Here is a 22,038-nt window from a genome sequence, read left to right as displayed (position 1 = left end):
GCAGATAAAGCAGGTTCCAGTAGAGATGACCCACACCAGAACTCTTCTGCCCTCGCCTTTGAGGGATGCGAACAAGTAGACTCCAGCTCTGAGCCCACCAATGGATTTGCCCATTGGCCAACCTATCAGTGTAGGGCACAATGACTGCGATACAGAAAATGGTCCTGAGATGAACAGAAAAATGTTGTCATGAAACTGCATAGGACAGGATGCTGTGAAGGCTGAGGACGATGGTAGTTGCCTTTATAAGTTCTGCTTGATGTCAAGCATAACTGTCCAAACCAAGGTTGCTCCTTCCCTCTTCCTCCCTCTCTCATCATACCTGCTTCCCCAGGAAAGAGGACATTCCAGAGCAATCAGAACAGCCGATCATTCTGATGTAATTGTTCTCATTAGCCTTTTAGCTTGACCGAGAAAGGTGATCTCAAAGGAAAATGTCCAGTTACCATTCGGTCATGGTAAAACCAAGCCCCTACGATGCACTTTATGAGCGAGTGAAAACAAATCAATGCTGTTATTGCACTGTATCTCTATTGTGTATAATATTATACATTCATCTGTAAGAGTAATTTATTTTTATTACTGTAAATAAAACTGTTTAAGTGGTTTGTCAAGAGGCTATCCAAAAATGGAGGGTAAAATTAAAACGTTTGAAGACCTGGGCTCCTGCCCCAGGCATGTGCCATGCTGGTGTCTGTGTCTTCACTCAGCTGAACTGAGCCTGGTACAGGCCCACACTTTCCCCAGCAAGGGTAACTTGGAGCAAACTAGGAGGGCTTGAGGCAAACTGAGTGCCTCTGGGTCAATTATCCCTTCGGGGCTTGGGCAATGCCTCCAGGATGGCAGCTTCTCCCACAGAAAGCACTTCTCGGGCCGTCTAATTACCCAGCGGGTCAGGGATTACATCGCCGTGGGAATTAATTGATCTTTGAGAGCTGCTTTCTCTACAATAAGGGTTACAGCGCTATCAGCTTTGCGCTGCTCCTTCTGCCCCCAGCTCTAATAGAGATCTGCACATCACGGGGCTGCCAACGGCGAGGGCGAGCTGACAAAAAGCCAAAATGACATATACTCGAACCTCTTAAAATCTTTATTGGACTCTATTTTTTATTAGCACATGCATAAAGTGTCAACAGTTGGGGATTATGTCGGACGACGGTTTTCACAGATCAGTCACAAGCGGTGCTCCGGCTCTTGGCGGGCTCCATCCTTCCCCCCATCCCTCCTGGTGCCGGGCAGAGCACCCAGCACTGCGATACACGTGGTCACACGTAGCGACTGGGGACGTAGATAGGTACAAGCAGCAACATCTACTCACCTACTGACTAAGTGCACGTGGTTAAAAGACCCCGTTAGACAGCAAACACCTCTTTCTTCTTTAAAGTTAACTATATAATAATAGAAATTGGGTTATATCCTGCACTGCGTGACCCTCCTGAGGGAGAGGTGCCCATCTCCTGTCGGCTGCTTCCACCAAGTGGAAAATTGAAGGGAACGTGGGTATTAAGTCTGCTAGTAGTAAAACCCGAGCCTTTTGCAGGAGCCACTGCTCCTTCCCCCAGGGCACGCTGCCCTGAGCCTGTCCAGCAGGTTGGGAGGAAGAGGAGAAAGAGGAAAAGAAGGAGGAGGAGGAAGAAGAAGAGGAAAAGAATGACTCCACCTGTATACAACCTGAAACAAACCCACCAGCAAAAGCACGTCCTGCAGCCAAACAAGGATGGGGTTTTGCCCTTCCTGCAGCCCCACTGTGCCCTTCTGGAGACTGTTCCCTGCCAAAGGTGCAAGGTGTGCACCCGTGTGCCTGCCAGAGTGGGTTTCCCTTAGGTTGGCCAAGATCAGAGTGACAACTGATGCCAATGCTACCCTGGGGTAAAACTCCACATGCAGAGAAGGAGGAATCCTGGTGCACAGCTCGTGGCTTGGGCAGGTCCAGTTTGTCACCTGGGGAAGGCTGAGCATCAGAAACACTTAGAAATGCTTAGAAATGCCCTGCCCCTCCCCTTGGCTGGGGATGGGCGCTCTGATTACTGGATGTCCATAGCTGCTGCTCCAAGCTCTGGATGCTCCATGGAAACACATGGGAGATCCCCAGAGAAGGCACTTGTGTCAGTGATAACACTGCAGCAACTGCCTAAAGCCACACAGGAGACATTTTTCTTCACCCTTGACAAGAAACCAGAGTGAAGGAAAATGGGGCCACCAGCCCCAAAACACTCCTAACATCACATCTCAGAGCAAAGGTTTTCTCTTCAGTATGAGTTTTCCTTTCCTTGTTCTAATCTGCTCCAATCCGAGATGAAAGGCACCACAAAGAGAGAGTCTATGAATGGGAAACTGGCCACAGCTGGATGTAGACCTGAAACCCCTCAGCACAAACCAACTCTGGTGGTGGATCCACAACCAATGCTCATACTGGGCTGGGATTTGGGAACCAGCAGTAGCACCTCTCCTCCAGCCTCAGAGCAGCCCTAACGGAGCCAGCAGCTCCCCAGTGTGCATCACAGTGACATACTGGGCTCTAAATCCACCTCACTTCCATCTCAAGAGTGCTATATATTTTCCATGACAACTGACTTTTTGTCAGGTAACTGTTCCCAGCGGAGGCATCAGGCACTAGCAAGCACTGATAGTGGGTGAAATCAGTGGGATTTGAGGCACCTGAGCTGAGGTGGAGCCTTGAGGGATAAAAACACTTCCTACCATAGTGGAGACCTATCTCCTCGCTGAGCTGTGGTTTGCTGGGCTGTTTCTTTTGCTCTTATGAATGTGCTTCATATAAACCAATTTTTGGAGGTTTTTTGGTGACAGCAGATGGGCAGCTAGCTGATGGACAGCACTGGTCTCATATATATACATACATATATACATGTTTTTCTTGGCAGCCATGTAAGCTTTTTTCTTTGCTTTATTTTTCTGGGGTTTAAATTTGTTTATTTTTAGATTACTTTATTATTTTGCAGTGGGTTTTGTCTATCTAAGTGTATTCTTGTACAGAGTGGTAGGATTGTGACCAAGCTAAGATGACAGTGCTTTCTTTCTATTCTGTTTCTTCTGACTTCTTAATACTTCTTATATGTTCAGTGCTGGAATTGCCATCAAGCTGGAGGTACCTGGGACCACTCCAATCCCTTGAACTTCTCACCACAGGAGTGCGGGGGAAGGCTTGCTTCACCAACACCTGGGTTCACAACCCAAACAGAATGCCAGCAACAGTTTTAAGCATGTTCTCACTAAATGGGAAAGACTATAGAGGGACATCTGGGTGCTGGTCTGAAGGGTGGCACTTGTGAGACAATATTTGGCAGGAGAGCGGTGGGAAGGGGAAGGTGAAAGATCTGTAACCTGCTATAATGTAGTGTTATGGAGCAGTCAGTGGCCTCAGGACCCTGTATCAGCATAGACAGAGACTACTACTGATGTTACACTAACACTGCTTGCAGGGGATGCTACAGCCAACATGTCCCACCTGCAAGCAATGCTCCAGCAAGGGAAACCCTGCTTTGGGCCCATTCCATTTCATGTCCTAACCTGTCTGTGAGTGGTACCGAGGGCTTTGGGATGAGCATCCACTGAATCCCATGACACTTCTCCCCCTTCTCAGCAAAATCCATGTGTGATTCTCACCTGGAGAAAGTAAAGCCTGCATGAGTGGGTCTAGGAAAGTTGAGGTTTGTTAAAAGGTTGGATTCACACATGTACACACACACACACATACAAAGGACACAAGGTGAAAACCCTTCTGGCTCTCAAAGATTGAAATATTTTAAAGACTAAGGTTAAGTAAAAATGCCTGGAGGAGGACATCTATGAGCTTGGGGGCATCACATGAATTGCATGGGCAGCTCTAAGTGCCAACATGTAGCCATGCCAGCGCTGCTGGGTGCGTTCCCTACCATGTGCACGGTCATCCCAGAGGGGCACAGCCCCACGTGGCCTGGGATGGCTGCCCATACGAAGACAAGGTCAGCATGTCTCACTGCTCCCATGCTTTGCTCAGGCACTTCTGCGTGGGGATGGTGGAAGGACAGAGAGCCCTGCCATCAGCAGGGGGATGCGGTTGTGGTGTTGGTTACGGGATCAGTTGGGGAAAGGGACGGTGGTCCTCGAGGTGCTGCTGCCCAGTCGGGAGGGTAAATTCATGGGTATGTGAGTGAATGAGCATTTGTGGCTTCTAAAGTGCAGTGCAGGTCATATGGTCTTTACTGTAAACTGTAAGCTCCTCAGGACGGAGCCCTTGTCCTTACTTTTATTTTTTTCTGTGAAATGATGTGCCAGCCTAGAAACTCTTAATCCTAAATAACAACAACTACTACAGGACAACAGGGGGTGGTGAGAAGGACAGTCTGTGCTCCCTGTGCCAGTATGGTGGGAGCAGATGGGGAGAGCTTCCCGTGGCCCTCCATGCTCCATCCTCAGGGCTGTGGCTTCTTTGAAGAAGTACCCTCCAAACAAGGATCTCCAACCTGTCTTCCTCTGTGTGGGGCTTCCCTTGGTCATTACAAGGAAGGTGTTGACTCAGGTTCTGTTCCCAGGGGGGTCTCCCAGGCTTGTGTCTTGAAAAGGAGATACAGATGACAAAGTTGCAAGGAGGGAATTTGAAGCCTCTTATATGTAGGGAGCTCCTTGGAGAAGCTGTGCTCAGCCTTACGCTTCCCACCAGACCATAGCCTTCCTGGGATGAAATGACCGCCAGTGCAGGAGCCCTCGCAGGGTGTGATGCTCACTCCCCCTAGGTGTCTGTCTAGGGAGGAGAACCACCCAATGCCTTTTTATTCTTTCAGGACACTGATCCTCTAAAAGCTGCCAGCATCACTTACTGGGTCCAAGGCTCCTCCAAGACTGAGGAGAAGCTGGGTGCAAGTTGTGAACCCTACCTGACTTCCATAACCTTCATCAGACATCAGTCAGACCAGCCTGCACAGCCCATGGGCACAGTGCTCTCCTAATGTCAACTGGAGATACCCGAGAGGTTCCTGAAGGGCCTCAGGCACTAGAGCCTCCTGTTACATCTCTGAGCAGAGCCAAACCAGCTTATTTTCTCTTTGGATGACTCAAGCCTAGTTCATTCATATGCACACAGAATATGCTTCCCCCTGCTGGCAATATTTTGCTTATTATTTTTAATCTATGCCCATAAATTGGCAAGGAGGAGAAGGCAGATAAAATGGCAAGGGGAACCTCAGGAGACAGGTTGGGCTCATTAAATGTTTGGCACTCTGTGATTATTTGTTGGCAATGAAATGTCACTAGTATGTTTTAACATGGAACACAATACCTAAATATGCAGGGGAATCTCCCCTATCCACTTTTGGTACACTTGAGAGACAGGAGGAATTCAATCATCTGTGACCTGGATTGTATTTGTAATGGCTGCCAAGCTAGATAAAATATTTAAATATTCACTTTTATATCAGCCCACATGGGGACTTGAGCATTTCAGGTTGTATAATGCAGGGTGGCCTACTTTTGGTGTATACAGAAATAGGCACATATGTACAAAATACTGAGTGTGCAGCATATGGGTCAGCCAGCCAGCATTAATTAGCTCGGCACAACCAACTCCTGCAGCGCTAGCCTGGCCCAGACCCACCAAAGAGCTTGTGCTGGATTTCAGAGGTGACCAGGTCAAAAAATATTGGTGTACGCCTGGAATAAAGACGGTCATCCTCAGAGGTGGCTGAGACCCTCAAGCAAAGGCATTGAGGACACTGCTCTGCCAGCAGAGCTGACCTTGCAGGAGCGACTGCTGAATGATACTGGGGCTCCTGGTGCCATCAGGTGCTGCCCATCTGCCTTGTGATGCTGCCAGGAGAGAGCTGGGGAGCGTGAGGGACACTGCAAACAGACCAGAAATAGGTGCCCACAGCTTGCACTGACTATACAGGCTACTTGTTTACTGACTGCATAAGAAACCTGAGCAGAGGGCTCTAACACAGCACCTCACTGGGAGGCTACCTGTGGATCAGCCCATCTGTCCTATCAAGACAGCTCCAGCACAGCCAAGGCAGACTCAGCCCTTACAAGAGCTGGGCTGTGTTGGCTTCTAGCAACAGCGATGCTGGGAGGCTTATGGTCCTACTGCCTTGCTTTGGAGTTGGGGATGTGGAAGGGACTGGAATCCCTTGAGGTGATGTGGCAATGGTGAGGATGGCATAGGAACATGAAGGTGCAGGGAAATGGGGGCAAGCCCTGCTCCCTGCCACCACGAGGCCCTTGGGTCCTCTGCCAATGTGACCCACGTGCAGGGTAAGCAAGGTTGCGTGTGTGATTGTCAAGTGCTTTGCCATGCAATGGCATCGACCCTGATAATAGCACGGGCTGATGGCTGCCAACCTGAAGTCACTATGGGGTCACCATGAGATGATGAGAACATGAGCCTGCTGGGGTCACCCTCACCTATCATGTGCAACCACAGCAAGTCCTACCAGAGTCATCACATGCTTTCATGTAGCAAAGCACAACCAGAGCACAAAAAGAGACCCAGCCTTGCAGGGGCACTGAGCCCCACTTCCCACCGTGGAGGCAGCCACTGACCCAAAGGCTGAGCCATCCCCATGTATCTCTGAGCCCCTTCCCCATGCACTGGTAGGGTGCGCTGGCTCTACCCCAGAACAGGTCAGCACTACAGCTGACCCTACAGTCCCATGAACACCCTGACAGGAATGGCAGCCTCTCATGTGAGGCCGTGACTCTTCCTAAATTACCAAATAACCAAATTTTTTCGCATATGAACAGTATCACAAGTGCATCTATGTTAACAATGTTCCGCAGTAAGTACTGACAGGTGACTGTCTAAATGTTACTCTGATTTTTTTTTTTAATACAAGATCTACTTCTGAATTGTTAAATGTCACATCCCAACCTTCCTGACAAGGAAATCCCATTGTGGGCACGAGGGTGGCTACCCACCCAATGGGGACACCAGGATGGGTCCAAAAGCCCAAGGACCTTCTGTGCAGCTCCTTCAATGGTGTTAAAGCCAAGGAGAGCTGCCTTGAAGGAGAGGGGGGACCAAACATGGGGCTGTGGACCACAGCAGGGCAGAGAAGGGTGCAGAACTATCACCAGCACCAACAGATTTCACTTCCCACCTGAAATCCTTCCCCAGCCACTCTGGTCTTCTCCTGAATCCAGTCCAAACCCTGCTCAGCACCACAGTGATGCTCGCGGGGCAATGGTGGGAGGAAAGGGGCTGCTCCAATCCCACTGGAAGGAGTCAATGGGATGCAGAGAAATGGGGTATGTCACATCCAAGGGACAGAGGCAATTTTGTGTTACTCAGCACCAGCAAGAGCTTATGATGACACTTCTTAGCAGATAGGCTGGGGCTTGTGGTCATCATGTTCCACCATGAGGTGTTTCTCTTCAGGGGGAAATAAGCAGATGCTCAGGGAGATTTAAGCTTTGAGATAAGCAGTTCTCAGGGTGGATTTAGGCATCAGCCCTTATGAGCTTTTGGGGTCACAGCCAGCCCTCTCACCAGCTTTACAGGTCTCTTTGCTTCTAGAATCTCAGAGTACTCCCTGTGCAGCTCTGGGGAAAGTGGGCACCAGGTCTGACTTCTCCCCAGAAGAGCTGTCATGAGTGGATCTCAGTTTTTTCCCTCATTTGGGGCTTGCGGTGTATGGGAATACAAGAGAGGGCCATGTGGCCATGTCAGATGGGTCCACATTAGTTCTGGCCCATACACTGCTGGTTGGAAGCCTCTTGCAGCTCTGCAGAGCCGTACCTCTGACTGCGATGTTTTCAGTATTTCACACCCATTTGCTCTGCCCTCCCGCAAATCCTCCTTTAATAGCTGCATGAAAAGGCTGCTATGAATCATGCTCTATTTTGGTGAGCAAACTAGTATTTTTGGCACAGTGGTGGGGGCCCCGTTCCTGCACTCCCCACCCGTACCGTGCTTTGGGGACAAGGGACAGGGCAGCACCAGGACGGTGCCCTGGGATGGGGTTGATCTCAACTGTACCAGTGGGATTCATGGGGATACAAAGTGCAAATCAAGAGAGTGAGCCCAAACCTCACTCTCAGTTTCAGTGGTTTGGGTTTATCTAAGAGCAGCATTTTTTTTTCTTTTTTTTTTCTTCAAATAATACTATAATAGTTCAGCACTATGGCCAAGGATAGCGGGGCTTTGGGACACTGCTCTCCATCCCTTGCCCTCAGGACACATTGCACTACATATGCTGGTTCCCTGCCAGCTGCATGAGCCTTGTCTTCATGCTTTTCTCCCAGAAATCTGTCCCAAGGATGGGAGTGGGCTCAAGGGTCACAAACACTTCGGTTTCCTCCCAGAGCTCCCCATTACACGTTTTAACATCTAGCTGCAAAAGCTCTCCTGCCTCCTGGTTTCGTTCCTCTACCAAAGCCAGCCTCTGGTTGTGGAGCACTCCCATTCACCCAGCCAGAGAATTTTCAGCATCGTTAAGCGTGGAGGTGCTGCTAATTCCTGGCCTCGCTGCCTCAAAGTTGCCTCCTACCCGTGCACAGCCTCCAGCGCTGCCCGAATGGTTTTCAACACGGTGTGAAAGCAAAGCTCCTGAATTAGCGGGGCTGATCGCGGTTGTCGGCATCCAGGTTTGGGGGAAGTGCCGTACGCACCTGCTGCAGGGGAGCCCCCGGCACGGCCCCTCAGTCCGACCACTCGTTATCATCCAGCTCGGAGTCGTCGTCTGACTCACTGTACTCCACCGCGATCCGGCGGGACAGGATGGTCGCCACATCATTGCCCACGGGCTCTTTCTTGGCCTCTTGCTCCCACTGCTCCTGGACTTTCCGAAGTTGAATGCCTGTGTTAGGAAAGGTGGGAGAGCTGTAGGGGCACTGTCACCTACCAGCTGCCATCCCTGGTTAAATGCATGGGCTGGAATGGGGTGGCTGCACCTGATTACAAACATACAACCTTCCTCTTTGGCACACACACAGCCTGCAGAGGTTGAAGCTTCTTGGAGGCCAAATCTTGCATTTATCCTTAACATCTGCATGAAGCAGGAAAGGTAAATGAAGGAGACCCCAGCAAGCAGCATCAGTTGCAGTCTGGCGGGAGGCTGGGTGCCCAGGAGTGTTGTCATAGAGCCCAAGGCACTTCCACCCATGGACTGTCACCTCCCCAGCAGTGACACCTTAAGTCATACAATCATCATAAGCTCAGAAGAGTTGGAAAGGACCTCAAAGCCCATCCAGCTACAGCTCCCTGTCATGGGCTGTCTGTCTGTATGGGAACTGTTGATCATGGCCTGAACCTCTGATTGACCACCTGAGGCAAGCAATGAGTCAGCCACGGGAGCACGGGCGAAGGCAATTCTACTTGGAAGGAGCGTAGCCTGGCTCCACCTCTCCTAGATCCCATTTAAGGACTGACTGCCACTAAGAAAGGATCTCTCTCTGGAGATTGCTCCTTGTGGAGTTTACTGCAAGCCTACAACACTGGTGAACGTTTTATTATTATTATTACTATTATCTTTCCACCATGATAATCTTACTAAGCCTAACATCTGTATACTTATTGATGGTACAACTATACGCTCTCCCCCTCCAGCACAGGCTGCCCAGGCTCCACTCAGCCTGACCTTGAGCACCTCCAGGATGGGGAACCCACATTCTCTGGGCAGCAGTGCTAGGGCCTCACCACTCTCATCATAAGGAATTTCTTCTTTGTATTTGATCTATGCCTTTACTCTTCTAGTTTAAAGCTGTTTATCCCTTGTCCTTTCACTATTCCCTCTGACAAATAATTCCTCCCTACCCATCCTGTATCCCCTTTTAGCCATAAGAAGGTTTCTATCAGGTCTCCTTTTCCAGGCTGAACAACCCCAGCTCTCCCATCTCATAGCAGAGATGCTCCATCTCTCTGAAAACTTCCCATCCGTGTCCCCTGGGATATGGATTGTATGGGAACTGCTGAGTCACGGCCTGAACCTCTGATTGATCACCTGAGGTGAGCCATGAGCCAGCCAGAGGAGCACAGGTGAAGGCAATTCAGCTGTGCTGCCAGAAGGGGTGGAGCCTGGCTGCACCCCTCCTAGACCTATTGAAGAGCTGGCTACCAGGGGGGAAGGATCTCTTCTGGAGAATGCCTTTGCTGGTGTTTTGTGAGTGAGCCCAGGATAGGGGTAAGCCTTCTATTTATTCTTTTGTTGTCATAGTCTGCTTTGCCTAACTCTCTTGTTTATTTTGTGATTATAACATCCTAAAATTCTTTGATTATACAGGATCCTTCTCCGCAGGTCTCGTTTGGGTTCCACCACCTTTGTACATCACCTGGACACCCAGGGCTTGCCTGCATCTCCAACAAGCCAACACCACCCAACTCTGGACCACTCTGGAGCATTTTGCCTGGGCTGTCCCCTCCCTGCAGGGGAGGCAGACCCCCCTGCCACATCTCACCTCTGCGGATGGCTGCGAGCAGGTCGCTCCGGGCATCGCTCATAGGCATCAGCGGGATCGGCGGCTTCCGGGACTCGGCGGCGGGGGCCGGCGGTGAGGCTGAGTGCGCTGGCGAGGTGGTGAGAGCGGGTGGCCCCGGTGGCGGCGGCGGCGGGGCCACGGGCGGCCCCATGGGGCCGGCCTGAGGCGGGGAAGCGGAGTAGGGGCCGGGCGGTGCAGGGGGAGGCGAGGGCGCGTAGGAGGGGTGGGCGGCGGGGGCGGCCGCGCCAGGGGGCAGCGCTGCGGGAGCCGCCATGGGGCTGTCGAAGGCAGTCTGCGCGGAGGGGATGACGGGCGGCGGGGGCGGAGGGGCCGGCGGCACGAAGTACTCCGTCATCGGTACGGGCTGTGGTCTGCAAGGGGAGAAGCCCCATCAGCAACGTAGGGCGCGGCAGCAAGCCTCCCCGAGTCTCCCGAGACGTGAATGGAAGCCCTACCCGAAATCCTTGACCAAGTGCGGTCTGGGTCCGTTCAGCACGGCCTCGGGGGGCTGCGGCGCGTGGGGCTGCTGGGCGCGGTTGAGGCTGTTCTGCCGGCTGCTCGCTGGTGGTCGGTAGCCGTGTTCTGGAGGGGGGACAGTCGGCAGCACCCCCTCCTTGTGTTCTGCGGGCACGTGGGCTGTGGGGGCCAGCAGCTGTGCCGGGTGGTTGGGGCTTGCCGGGTATGAGTGCTCAGCAGCATCTGAGGTGTAGGATCTACGGCGACAGGAAAACCAAAGGGTCGCATGCCTGGGAGGGGAAGGGCTGGGCGAGGGACTGGTTTGGGGTACTTGAGGTCAGGGCAACGAAACACAAGGGAAACCACAAAATAGAGGCAGACAAGAGAGCACAGAGAGGAGAACACCAATGGAGCTGGACCAGACTCTTCCCTCAGCTCCTAAACCGCTTGGACTTTATCCCACCACCAACATCCAGGATGTGACCCTGGTGGGCATCACTGTGCTGCGCATGAAGCTACATGGGTCTATGGCTCATTGGCTCGCCTTCCCAAACACCCTTGGCCTGCTAGCCCAGGGATGGCAAAGAGAAAAACCAGAAGTGCCAAAAAGCAAAGGAAGCCCGGTGAGCTGAACACGTAATAGGTAAAACCTGCCTATTATCTGGGGACAGTGATCCTTCCGATGATGCCATGTGATATGGGGATGGTGAGAACCTGTTATCGGGTCGGAACTCTTTATCGTATGCCATCATGTTCCACTCCAGGCGCCGGTTGCGGGCTTTCCGCACTTTCTTCACCTCCCGAGTGGAGTCCTCCACCAGCCGCTGCTCCTGAGGACACACAGCTGCAGCTCCGCCTCTGTCCCATGGCCCCTATGGGTGATGCCCATGGAGCATCGCCCTGAGCTCACCCCTAGAGCCATCCCTGTGCCTGCTACCTTCTGCCTGCGTTTCTCCTTCCTTTTGTCCTCTGTTGCCTGCAGCATCTTCTCCTTCCACAAGTTGAAGAAATAGGAGGGGTCGGTGTAGAATTTGAGGCCATCTTTCTTGTCATCCCTGAAGGGAGAAAAGGGGGATGTAAGCTACAGGGAGGGAGAATCCCCAAAATATTTCAGTGCTAGCAATGGCAGTGCACAGATAGGGAACCTTCAGCCCTTCCCATGACTACCACCTTCCACCAGCATCCATCTCTTTCCCATCTTGAGCCCTGCATTGGCACATTCCGCAGAATTATGTGAGGGTAGTAATGCTGTTGCCTTGGGCACTTGTTCCCAGAAAAGAGACCGCTTCCCCTGCATATGGAGGCTCGGTAGGGTCAAAGAATAAGTTGTTGGGGCCCCATAAACATGACCAGTGTGGAGACATCATTACCTGCAGTACCACATTATGATCTTATGGACATGGCACAAAGGGATATGATTTAGTGGTGGGACTCAGTAGGTCAGGGTCACAGAATCATGGAGTGGCTGAGGTTGGACACAACCTTTGGGCCCATCTGGTCCTGCTCCAGCAGGGCCACCAGAGCATGGTGCCCAGGTCCACATCCAGAGTCCTTTGAAAATCCCCACGAGGAGGTACCAGAACCTCTCTGAGCACCGTCATCACACATTAGCACCAGTGCTATAGTATCTCCAAGGCTGATGGTTGGAGTTGCTGATCTTCTCCAACCTAGATGATTCTGTGGTGCAAGGTCACCTGTTTCAGGAGTCCCATGCAATTATGGTGGTACAGCCATGGGGAAGACAGCCCTCACCAAGAAACAATGGGGTCACACCCCCCTGGCACCTCTCCTGCCAGAGGCCCCAGACATCCCCCCAGCACTCTGAAGAGCAAGGGAACAGCTGCCCCACCTGTATGGCGTGAGGATGTTGAGTGGTGGAGGCTTGTCGCAGCGCTGGTACATCTCCATCACCGGGTTGGGGATAGAGTTGCGGGACACAACCTGTTGGTTCTGCACTGTGGAGCTCTTGAAAGCCTTCCTCATGTTGATGTCCTGCAGCGAAACTGGGGACACAGTGGGGAGAGGGGAATTATCCCTTTGCCTCACCTTGCAGTCCCCAAACAACCACAGGCACCATGCTATCCACCTGCCAGCCCCTCACCTTCCTCAACAGTGGAGTCCAGCTGCGTCACCTTGATGACCAGCAGGTCCACCCTCTCCTGCAGTGAGTTCATCCTCATGTAGAAGCTGTTGGCCTCGTTGAACAGCTCCCCAAAGATGTCCTCAGCGTGCCGGCCTGCCGGGGGAAAACATGCTCCCATCATATGCTGCTTTATTTGCAGAGTCAGAACTGTACACTGTGTTCTGGGGACCTGAGCTGGTCCCCTCCAGGCCTGGCAATGCCCATTCCATCCTTGCTAGGTACAGGTTGGGGTTTGCCCCACAAACCCCAACCAAGTGGCTTCCACATCAAGGCTGCTTTTGGCAGCTCTCTAAACAGATCTTCTCTTCCTGGGAGTATTTTGGAAAATTATCTAGTTTTGGAGGGGGGAAAAAGGCACTAGGCGGAGAGCCCTGGGGAACCTACACTGCTCTTTCTATTTTGAGGCAATATTCAGTGGTGAAATAGGTTTCCCCTATTAACTGTTCCTGCTCACATGCACTGGGCTCTTGTCCTTCCCTTTGCTGCTGGAATCAGTCCTGAAACAGGAAGGACTGAGGACCTTTATACTGAACTATCTTTCACCTAGGGCATTCACATGGCTCTCAGTGTTCTGCATTAACAAGAATCTAAATACCTTCTCATTTCCAGCCAAGTCAAGAAATGAAAGATCATTTGACCAAAAAGTCAAAAAGACTGGCAACAGGAGGACAACAAGTCTTAAAATATCCATGCGTCCCCCTTTCCAACCCAACTCTTCTGAGTTTGTGATGGTTGTATCACTTGAGATGTCACTGCTGGGAAGGTGGCAGTCCATGGAGGGAAGTGCCATGGGCTCTATGACAGCACTCCTGGGCACCCAGCCTCCCGCCAGACTGCAGCTGATGCTGCTTGCTGGGGTCTCTTTCATTTACCTTTCCTGCTTCATGCAAATGTTCCCCCCAAGAGCGTTCCTTCTTAATATCTGGATAAACCTCACCCTACTGGGAACTCTCAGAACCAAACCAGGGTCAGTGACCACAGCATCACACCGCTTCAACCATTCCTAGTGCTGGCACAGGGTCACAGCACCCCCATCCCCATCCCTTGTGACTCACTGAGGCTGCCCAGCTGCTTGATGATGGCAGCCAGCGTGCTGTTGGTGACACATTCCAGCTCACTCGTCACCCCGTCAGGCAGGGCCCCCCGGCACAGGTGCCGGGGCTCGATGTTCCTCTTCACCAGTGGCATACTGCTGGTGGGCACTCACACTCTCCTGGGAAAGGAAGAAAAAAGGAGAAACAACCCAAAACAGCCTTTTCCATTTGCATTTCCGCTCTTCTCTCTCTCTGGGGACCCACCTAGGAAATGGCGATGACAGAGTGTGGCTCAAACCAGCAGCAAACCCTGTGCGATGCAGCCCTTCAGCTGGCCCCAAAACACCTCCCCTGACCCAAACGGGAGCAAGCGAGTGCCTGTAATTCCATTATTTCCAGCTGACTGCAGAGCTCTCTGGGATGTATTTGTGCACACACACAGCTCTGATGCGGGCTGCCATGTCCTGCCCTGCTCTCCACAACATCCCCCAGGGCCAGGGTGGCTTGCTGTCTGCAGGATTGGGAAGCCACGAGGAGGGAAGAGGAGGATGGATGGGATGCTAAGAGCTGGGCATACCCATAAGGCAGCAGGAACGCCGGCTATGGCAAGGGCCAGAAATGTGCACAGCTCGCTTTTTTTGGCCCTAACAGTACTTGGCAGAACAGATTCCCATTGATAGCACCCACCATGCTCCCCAGCCCCCCACCCGCACCCCAGCTTGGTGGGAGTTTTCTAATGCAAATGCAAACCCTTGACAAAACAGCGCAAAACTTGTATCTAAATCATTAGTGCTGAGCTCCCAAAAAGGCTGATTGTGCTCCCAGCAGCACAAAGCAGATGCTATTCTGCCTTCTGAGTCCATCCCCTCCAGCACTTCCCAAACTGAGAGGAAGCACTTAATGAGCTGCTTGTGCCGTCTGTCCGTTGGGAAAGGGGAGGGGGAGGTACAGACCAGTTCTCAGCACAGGATGCTGCCCAGGGGGTGCTGGCTGCATTTCCTGACGCATGAGGTCCAGGAGCACTGACAGTAGTCACTGATGGCACCCACATAAGGCTGAACTTGGGCAGCTGCAGGCCTTAAAGCACCAGACTGCCATGTTTAGGCAGGCTCTGACAGATTATCATGACCCCCAGCAGCATCACCTAGGGCCCATCCTGGGACGGGAGCTTAGTGAAGCTTGGTATTGCTCTCTGGGCTCGGTGTGCCAAAGGGACTTGGGCTGGGGGCTCCTTGGTGTCCGCTGTGAGCCACCCCTATGGGACTGTACAGGTGGTCCAACAGGGCTGGATGAAGGCATGCTCTAGGTGATGTTCAGTGCCTTCCAGGTGGCAATGAGACAGTTTGGTGAGCACTAGATCCTGACTTCATATTGTGTGAGATGAGAGCACAGATTTAGGAAGCGATGGCGTGTGTGCCATGACCCTAGCTATGCCAAGCTCTCACAGAGCTCAGTGCTGTGCCCCTGTGCTGAGCTTGGATTGGGGTCTGTCTGTGTTTCTGTCTGTTTAGCCCCTGTTGTCAGATCTCACCCAACTGCACTGCCTAGGCACTGCCAGCAGTGGGACTGTGTAGCCCAGCAGGAGCCTTGGCCAGACACCAACAGCAGAGCAAGGAGAAAAGCAAAGGGAGCAGTGTATGGCAAATCCACAGTGCTTGTACAGAGACAAGGAGGTCTGCAAACACACATCGAGAGAGTGAGATCAGGAAGGTGATGAGATGGCTGCTTGGTTGGGATGTAGCACAAAGAACCTGCTTGCCGGAGCCAGCCCTGCAGCCACTGCCGTGCTGCACACAAAATGGAGTGCTCCTTCACCACCAAGACACATTGCTCGTGTTTAGGAAATGCATCTGTGACCGCTTGTTGCTCTGCCGATCGCTGGAGTGACTGCGATTGCTACCAGCCCGACAGGCATCACCGCTTCACATGGAGCTGATAGCACAGCTGAATTCTTCCAAAGGCTCACTGAATGCTCTGCAACTGGCTGGGTCTCCAGCATCCCCATTCCTCAAAACATACCGGAGGGCAAATCCCAGGAGGCTGCTCTCAGGTCACCAATCCATCAGCGCAGGGAGGTTGGAGGCTCACAGCACAGCGAGCTGCGGTGTCTCAGCAGTGAGGAACTGAACAGCAACCATCCCAATCTGCTGGAATGAGCTCACTCCCATGCACATGGCTGAGGTCCTGCTGGACAGCCAGGGGAAGGGTCAGCACCCGCAGCCAAGAGGAGTGCAAGCTGAGGCCGCCTGCCTGGGCTGCACTGCTGGGCTGGAGCTGGAGCTGGTGCAGCCCATGCTCAGGGCCAGCACCTCCATCCCAAGAGGAGCGCTGCCCGCACCTTCCCCACGGCCCATCTGCAGCCTCCGCCTGCGCTGCACCAACTGCAGCGGCTCTGCCTCCACCGAGCTGCAGGAGAGAGGCTCCGCCACCGCGCTGAGCTGTGAAGTGCAACACAACATGGCTAAAAATATTCCCTAAGAGTTGTGTTAGTAAATGCCACGCTAATTTTTTTTTTTTTTTTTACCTTCTGCTGCAAAACTCTCAGCTCCAGAAACAGCAGTGGGCTCAATTGCCTCTAACTTGCAAGCACCTCTCCGAGCTGGGCTTTGCAGTGGTCAAAAAGCTCTTTAGGGGGGATGCTGAATATGCAGTGCCTGCTGCCTTGGGATTAGGGGAAAGCTAGCCCTGTTGCTCAACAGCAAACAGGCTCCTACATGGCTTGACCTGAACTATACATACAGCTACATCAACTGGCAGGTGGGTTTTCATGCAGCTATTTTCCTTAGGGATTAGGTGGTGTGGATTTTCTGGATCCAATCCAAAATAATGCGTGGATACCCTTGCAGTGAAGGGAGAGGGGAGAGCCAGAGATGGGGCAGGGAGCAGCAGCAACCCCGTGCATGCTTTGGCTGAAAGAAGCCTGCTGGAAAGGAACCACGTGCTGTTCTTAATGACTCTCTATCACCAAAAGAAGCCTTCAATGCCATCCCCTCTCTATGCCAGGCTCATTACCAGCAGGCCGGCCATGTCCCGCCAGCAGTGCAGCAGGACGCAGCTGAACAAACCCCCATTCTGTGCACCACAGAAGCGCTTTGATCAGCACGGGGCAGCCTGGGAGAGCAGCAGGGCTCTTCCTGGGCACTCGCAGCTTGGGAACAGCCGGCAGAGACGCGTTTCCCTGCAACAGTGACAGGCAGCTCTGCAAAAGCATGCTGGCCTCTTTGTTTTTTGTTTTTCTTTTCTCTCTTTTCCTTTTGGCTTGAGGGCTGTTGCTCAGAACTTGTCAAGATCTTGGCGTGCACAGCTGATTTGTCATCTACCAGAAAATGGAGGACGAGCATCCTTGGTTCAGCATGGGGCTGAAGCAGACAGCAGCTCTGAGCAAGTCCGCTTCACCTCAGGGTTTCTCCGTGGGCTGCAGATCCCAAGGAAGGCAGTGGGCATTTGGGGACTTGGTTGCATCACTGCATAAGAGCCCTTGGCATGCACTGTGCTCGTAGCTGAGCAGCACAGCACATTAACCTCCTGCCTGCCATGCAGAGCTGCTTCTGCCCGCTACTGAGCTGCTCCCTGCCGCTGGGGATGCTCATGAAATGCAGGAATGCCAAATGCCATCTAAGCACCTTTTTTTTCTTTTTTTTCCTTAGCTATCCCCTCTAAAACCCAGGCAATGAAACATAGAAACGAGGGCTGTGCTTAGACACACTGAAGTTTGGAGGATGAATGATGAATTCATCCTACTGCTGACCCATCCATCCAGGTGCTGCACTCCCCTGCTTGGGTTGCCAGGCACCAGGCAGCCATAGACAAGCAATCCTGAACTGCACCGAAAGCGGCCGTGGCTCCGCACCCATTGGGATTTCAGCACGGCGGCAGCGAGACCTCGAGCATTCAGCTGCTATGAAAGCTCTGCAAGTCGCTGAATCACGAAGCACAAGGCCCAGCTCTGCACATGCATGCCTGCGTGCTGGAGGGGCTCTGAGCTGCAGAGGGACACGTGCAGGCAGCCGCCGGCCCCAGCAATCCTGCCAAGCAGTGCCCCCTCCCCCCCACGTGCAAATGGAAAGCACTGGTAGAGCCTTGCAGCAGGGATGTAAAGTGATGGCCCCTCCCTGCCATGCAAGGGTGCAAAGCGCACAGGTTCCCTCTCCATGCAGGAATGCAAAGTGACAGCACCCCCGCGGCCGTGCGGTGTGCAGAGGCTGAGACACCCCCCCCCCCCCACACACACGCATACTCCAAGTGTGGACGCAGAGAGTCCTCGACCCCCGCACACTGACTGCTCTAGGACTCCTTCCCGATGGGAGGTGCAGGCAGCCTTACACCCCCGCCCCATGCATGGGCAAAAACCTCCATGAAGAGCTGGGAAGTGAGGGTTTCCCTCCATCATGAAAATCGGCAAAGTGACGGGGGACCCCTCCCCACGCAAGGATGCACAGCGTCCAGCCCCCCTACGCATGGATACGGTTGGGGGGGAGCACAGGGATCCAAAGTGAAGGCGATACTCCCCCTCCCCAAGGATGCAAAGCTGTATCCTTCCCGACTCAAGGATGCAAAGCACTGTGTTCTCCTCTTCTCCCCCCGCCACCCACCCCCCCCCCCAAAAAAAAAAAAAAAACAAAAAACCGCAAAGCGTGGGAGACCCCAAAAACCTTATAAAGCCACAGCCCCCCCCCCCCAATCCTTCCCCCCCCGCAGCCACCCGCTCACCTCCGCCGGCTCCGAGGGGGGGCTTCGGGCGAGCTGCGCGGCGCCGGCGGCCCCGGGCCGGTGCGGGGCTGCGGCTGCCGCCGTGCCGGGAGCCCCGCTCCGCTCCGCAGTGCGCGCACAGCGCATGTCCCCCCCCGCCCCGCTCCGCCCCGCGCCGCCCCGCTCAGCTTCTCTCCGCTCCGGGCGGGCGGCCCCGGCTCCGCCGCCCCCGGTGCTGAGGGAGCTCCGCGCTCCCGCGAGGTGCGGGGCCGGCGCGTTCCCTTCTCCCCTTCCCTGTGACGGCCACTTTTCTGCTGGCCCCGCAGCGGGATGATCAGCGTAGGGATGATCTCCTCCTGCGGAAGGGCGAATGAGGAGCCGGGATGATGCTGAGCAGGTGGTGCACCATCTTCTCGGCCTGGTCACCTCCTACGGTCTTTCCTGTGGCCCTTTCCAAGGGAATAAACTCCTTCCACTCCACCCCGGGGGACATTTGATCCTTTCCATGGTCATGTGCCAGAGCTGCCCGTGCTGCGATACTGATTCACACCACCTCCTCGTGTCACCCACTGAGCTAGAGCCTCAATGCCTCTGTCCCCAGGGAGCCCCCAAGGGGCTGGGGATTGTTGTGCCATTAAGCCTCACTTCTGTGGCTGGGAACATCATGGAACAGATCCTCCTGGAAGGGGTTTTAAGGCACACAAGGGACAAGCAGGTATCTAAAACAGCCAACAGGGCTTCACCAAAGACAGATCATGCCAGACTCATCTGGTGGCCTTCTATGATGGTGTGATGGAATCGATGGACAGAGCAAGGGCAACTAATATCACCTACCTGGACTTGTGTAAGGTGTTTGGCGTGGTCCCATGCCACATCCTTATCTCTAGACTGGAGAGATGTGGATTTGAAGGCTGGACTATTGAGTGGAGGAAGAACTGGTTGAACAGTCATAGCCAGATGGTTGTAGTCATTGATTCTGTGTCCAGGTGGAGGGCGGTCACAGGTGGCATGCATCTTGGGACCAGTGTTCTTCAGCAAGTTTTCTGATGACACCAAGCTGAGTAGTGCAGTTGACACAGTAAAAGGGAGGGACACCGTCCAGAGGGACTTGGACAGGCTCGAAAAAGGGGCATACGAAAATCTAATGAGGTTCAACAAGGCTAAGAACAAGGTGCTGAGCTTGGGTAAGGGCAATCCCAGATACAGTACAGACTGGGAGACGAACTCTTTGAGAGCAGCACTGCAGATAAGGACTTGGGGATTCTGGTGGATGAAAATCACACACAAACAGAATGGCCCGGGTTGGAAGGGACCTCAAGGATCATGAATCCCCAACCCCCCTGCCACAGGCAGGGCCACCAACCTCCCCATTTAATACTAGACCAGGCTGCCCAGGGCCCCATCCAACCTGGCCTTGAACGCTTCCAGAGATGGGGCATCCACAACCTCTCTGGGCAGCTGTTCCAGTATCTCACCACTCTCATAGTAAGGAACTTCCCCCTGACATCCAACCTAAATCTTCCCTCCTTCAACTTCAAACCATTTCCCCTTGTCCTGCTGTTAGCTGCCCTTTCAAGAGTTGACTCCCCTCCTGTTTGTAGGCTCCCTTTAGGTACTGGCAGGCTGCAATGAGGTTACCCCCCAGCCTTCTTTTCTCTAGGCTGAACAAGCCCAGCTCCCTGAACCTATCTTCGTAGGGGAGGTGCTTCAGTCCCTCGATCATCTTTGTGGCTCTCCTCTGGACTCTCTCCAACAGCTGTCTTTCCTGTATTGGGGGCTCCAGACCTGGACGCAGTATTCCAGATGGGGCATCACATGAGCAGAGCAGAGAGGGACAATCACCTCCCTGTCCCTGCTGGCTACCCCTCTTCTGATGGAGCCCAGGATACCATTTGCTTTCCGAGCTGCAAGAGCACACTGCTGGCTCATGGTAAGCTTTTCATCCACCCAGGTTCTTCTCTGCAGGGCTGCTCTCAAGGACTGCTCCTTCCAGTCTGTATGGATGTCTGGAATTCCTCCGGCCCAAGTGCAAAACCTTGCACTTTGCTATGCTGAACCTCATTTGATTCACCCGGGCCCACCTTTCAAGTCTGTTGAGATCCCTCTGAATGGCATCCCTCCCTCTTACCACTTAGCTTGGTGTCATCAGCAAAGCTGCTGAAGGTGCATGCGATTCCGTCATAAATGTCATTGATAAAGATGTTAAAGAGCACCAGTCCCAAGACAGATCCCTGGGGGAGAAAAGCTGGACATGAACCATCTGTGTGCACTCACAGCCCAGAAGGCCAACAGTACCCTGGGCTGCAACAACAGAGGGGTGGCAGCAGGAAGAAGGATGGGATTGTCCCCTTCTGCTCTGCCTTTGTGAGGCCCCATCTGCAGTACTGCCTCCTGGTCTCAGACCCCCAGCACGGAAAAGATATGAAGCTGTAGGAGCATGTCCAGAGAAGGGCATTGAGGATGCTCAGAGGGCTGGAGCACCTTTCCAATGAAGAAAGTCTGAGGGAGCTGGGGGTGTTCTGTTTGGAAAGGGCTCCAGGGAGACCTCATTGTAGCCTTTTAGTACTTCAGGTGAGCTTATAAATAGGAGGGTTCTGTGATTCTGTGTGGCAGGAACATGGCTGTAGGGCTGCTGGTGGCTCCGGGCTTTGTCACCACTAAAGTCCAGCTGGAGTTTTTAGGCTTTGCTTTTTGCCTTGCAAACGGGCATGTGGGGGAGAGAGAGAACTTTGGCAGAAGGATGATCTGTGGCACGGGGTGAGGTTTTCAGTGACTCACTCCTTGGTTATCTCCATGAGTGCCCCAGGGCTTCATCAAGGCAGGTTTGGAAGGGAGGCCCTGCATACAGCCCCACGGAGGCAGCGCAGTTGAGCTCCCCACTCTCCATAGCTGGAGCTACGAGCACCTTGCTGCCCCCAGGCGCATGGAATGACCACCAACCCCTGCCACCAATGAACCACAGATGCAGCCTTGGAGCACTCAGGCAGTGCCCACTCTCCGGCCCTCTGATAGCCCCAAAGGGCAGCAAAGCACCGTGCACCAGAGTTGCACACCAGGAGCTTTGGGGCCAGAGGCAGTGCGGTGCTGCACGCTCCCCTCCTGCACAGGCTGTGAGGGTGAGGTAATCCTGGGTAATTTCTGACTTCCATGGAAATGCCTGGAGGCCGTGATGATTATCACTGTAATTAGCCTCTCTGATTTTTCTTGGTGTTCTATAAAACATTAATTTCCAGCTGGATCCTCGCCTCCTTTGTGCACAGCCCCACATCTCCCCGCCAGCAGCGCAACTCTGGCAGCTCTGCTCAGGGT

At 53.3% G+C, this 22,038-nt stretch overlaps 1 protein-coding gene across 1 annotated transcript; it reads right to left on the bottom strand.

Moving 5' to 3' along the window:
- Positions 1-8,631: 8,631 nt before the first annotated feature.
- LOC306951257 (actin-binding protein WASF3-like) lies at positions 8,632-14,194 on the bottom strand (the record flags this gene model as incomplete). The annotated part of the gene is made up of 8 exons (XM_079541716.1): positions 8,632-8,789; positions 10,387-10,778; positions 10,863-11,120; positions 11,518-11,693; positions 11,801-11,918; positions 12,713-12,866; positions 12,965-13,099; positions 14,062-14,194. 8 exons carry the CDS (start codon positions 14,192-14,194, stop codon positions 8,632-8,634), a joined length of 1,524 nt encoding a protein of 507 aa, XP_079397842.1.
- Positions 14,195-22,038: the final 7,844 nt, after the last annotated feature.

Source organism: Tetrao urogallus, assembly GCF_951394365.1.
Source record: "Tetrao urogallus genome assembly, chromosome: 13".
Lineage (NCBI taxonomy): Eukaryota > Metazoa > Chordata > Aves > Galliformes > Phasianidae > Tetrao > Tetrao urogallus.
Note: the sequence above shows the minus strand (reverse complement) of the source record. Positions and strands in the feature narration are given on the sequence as shown.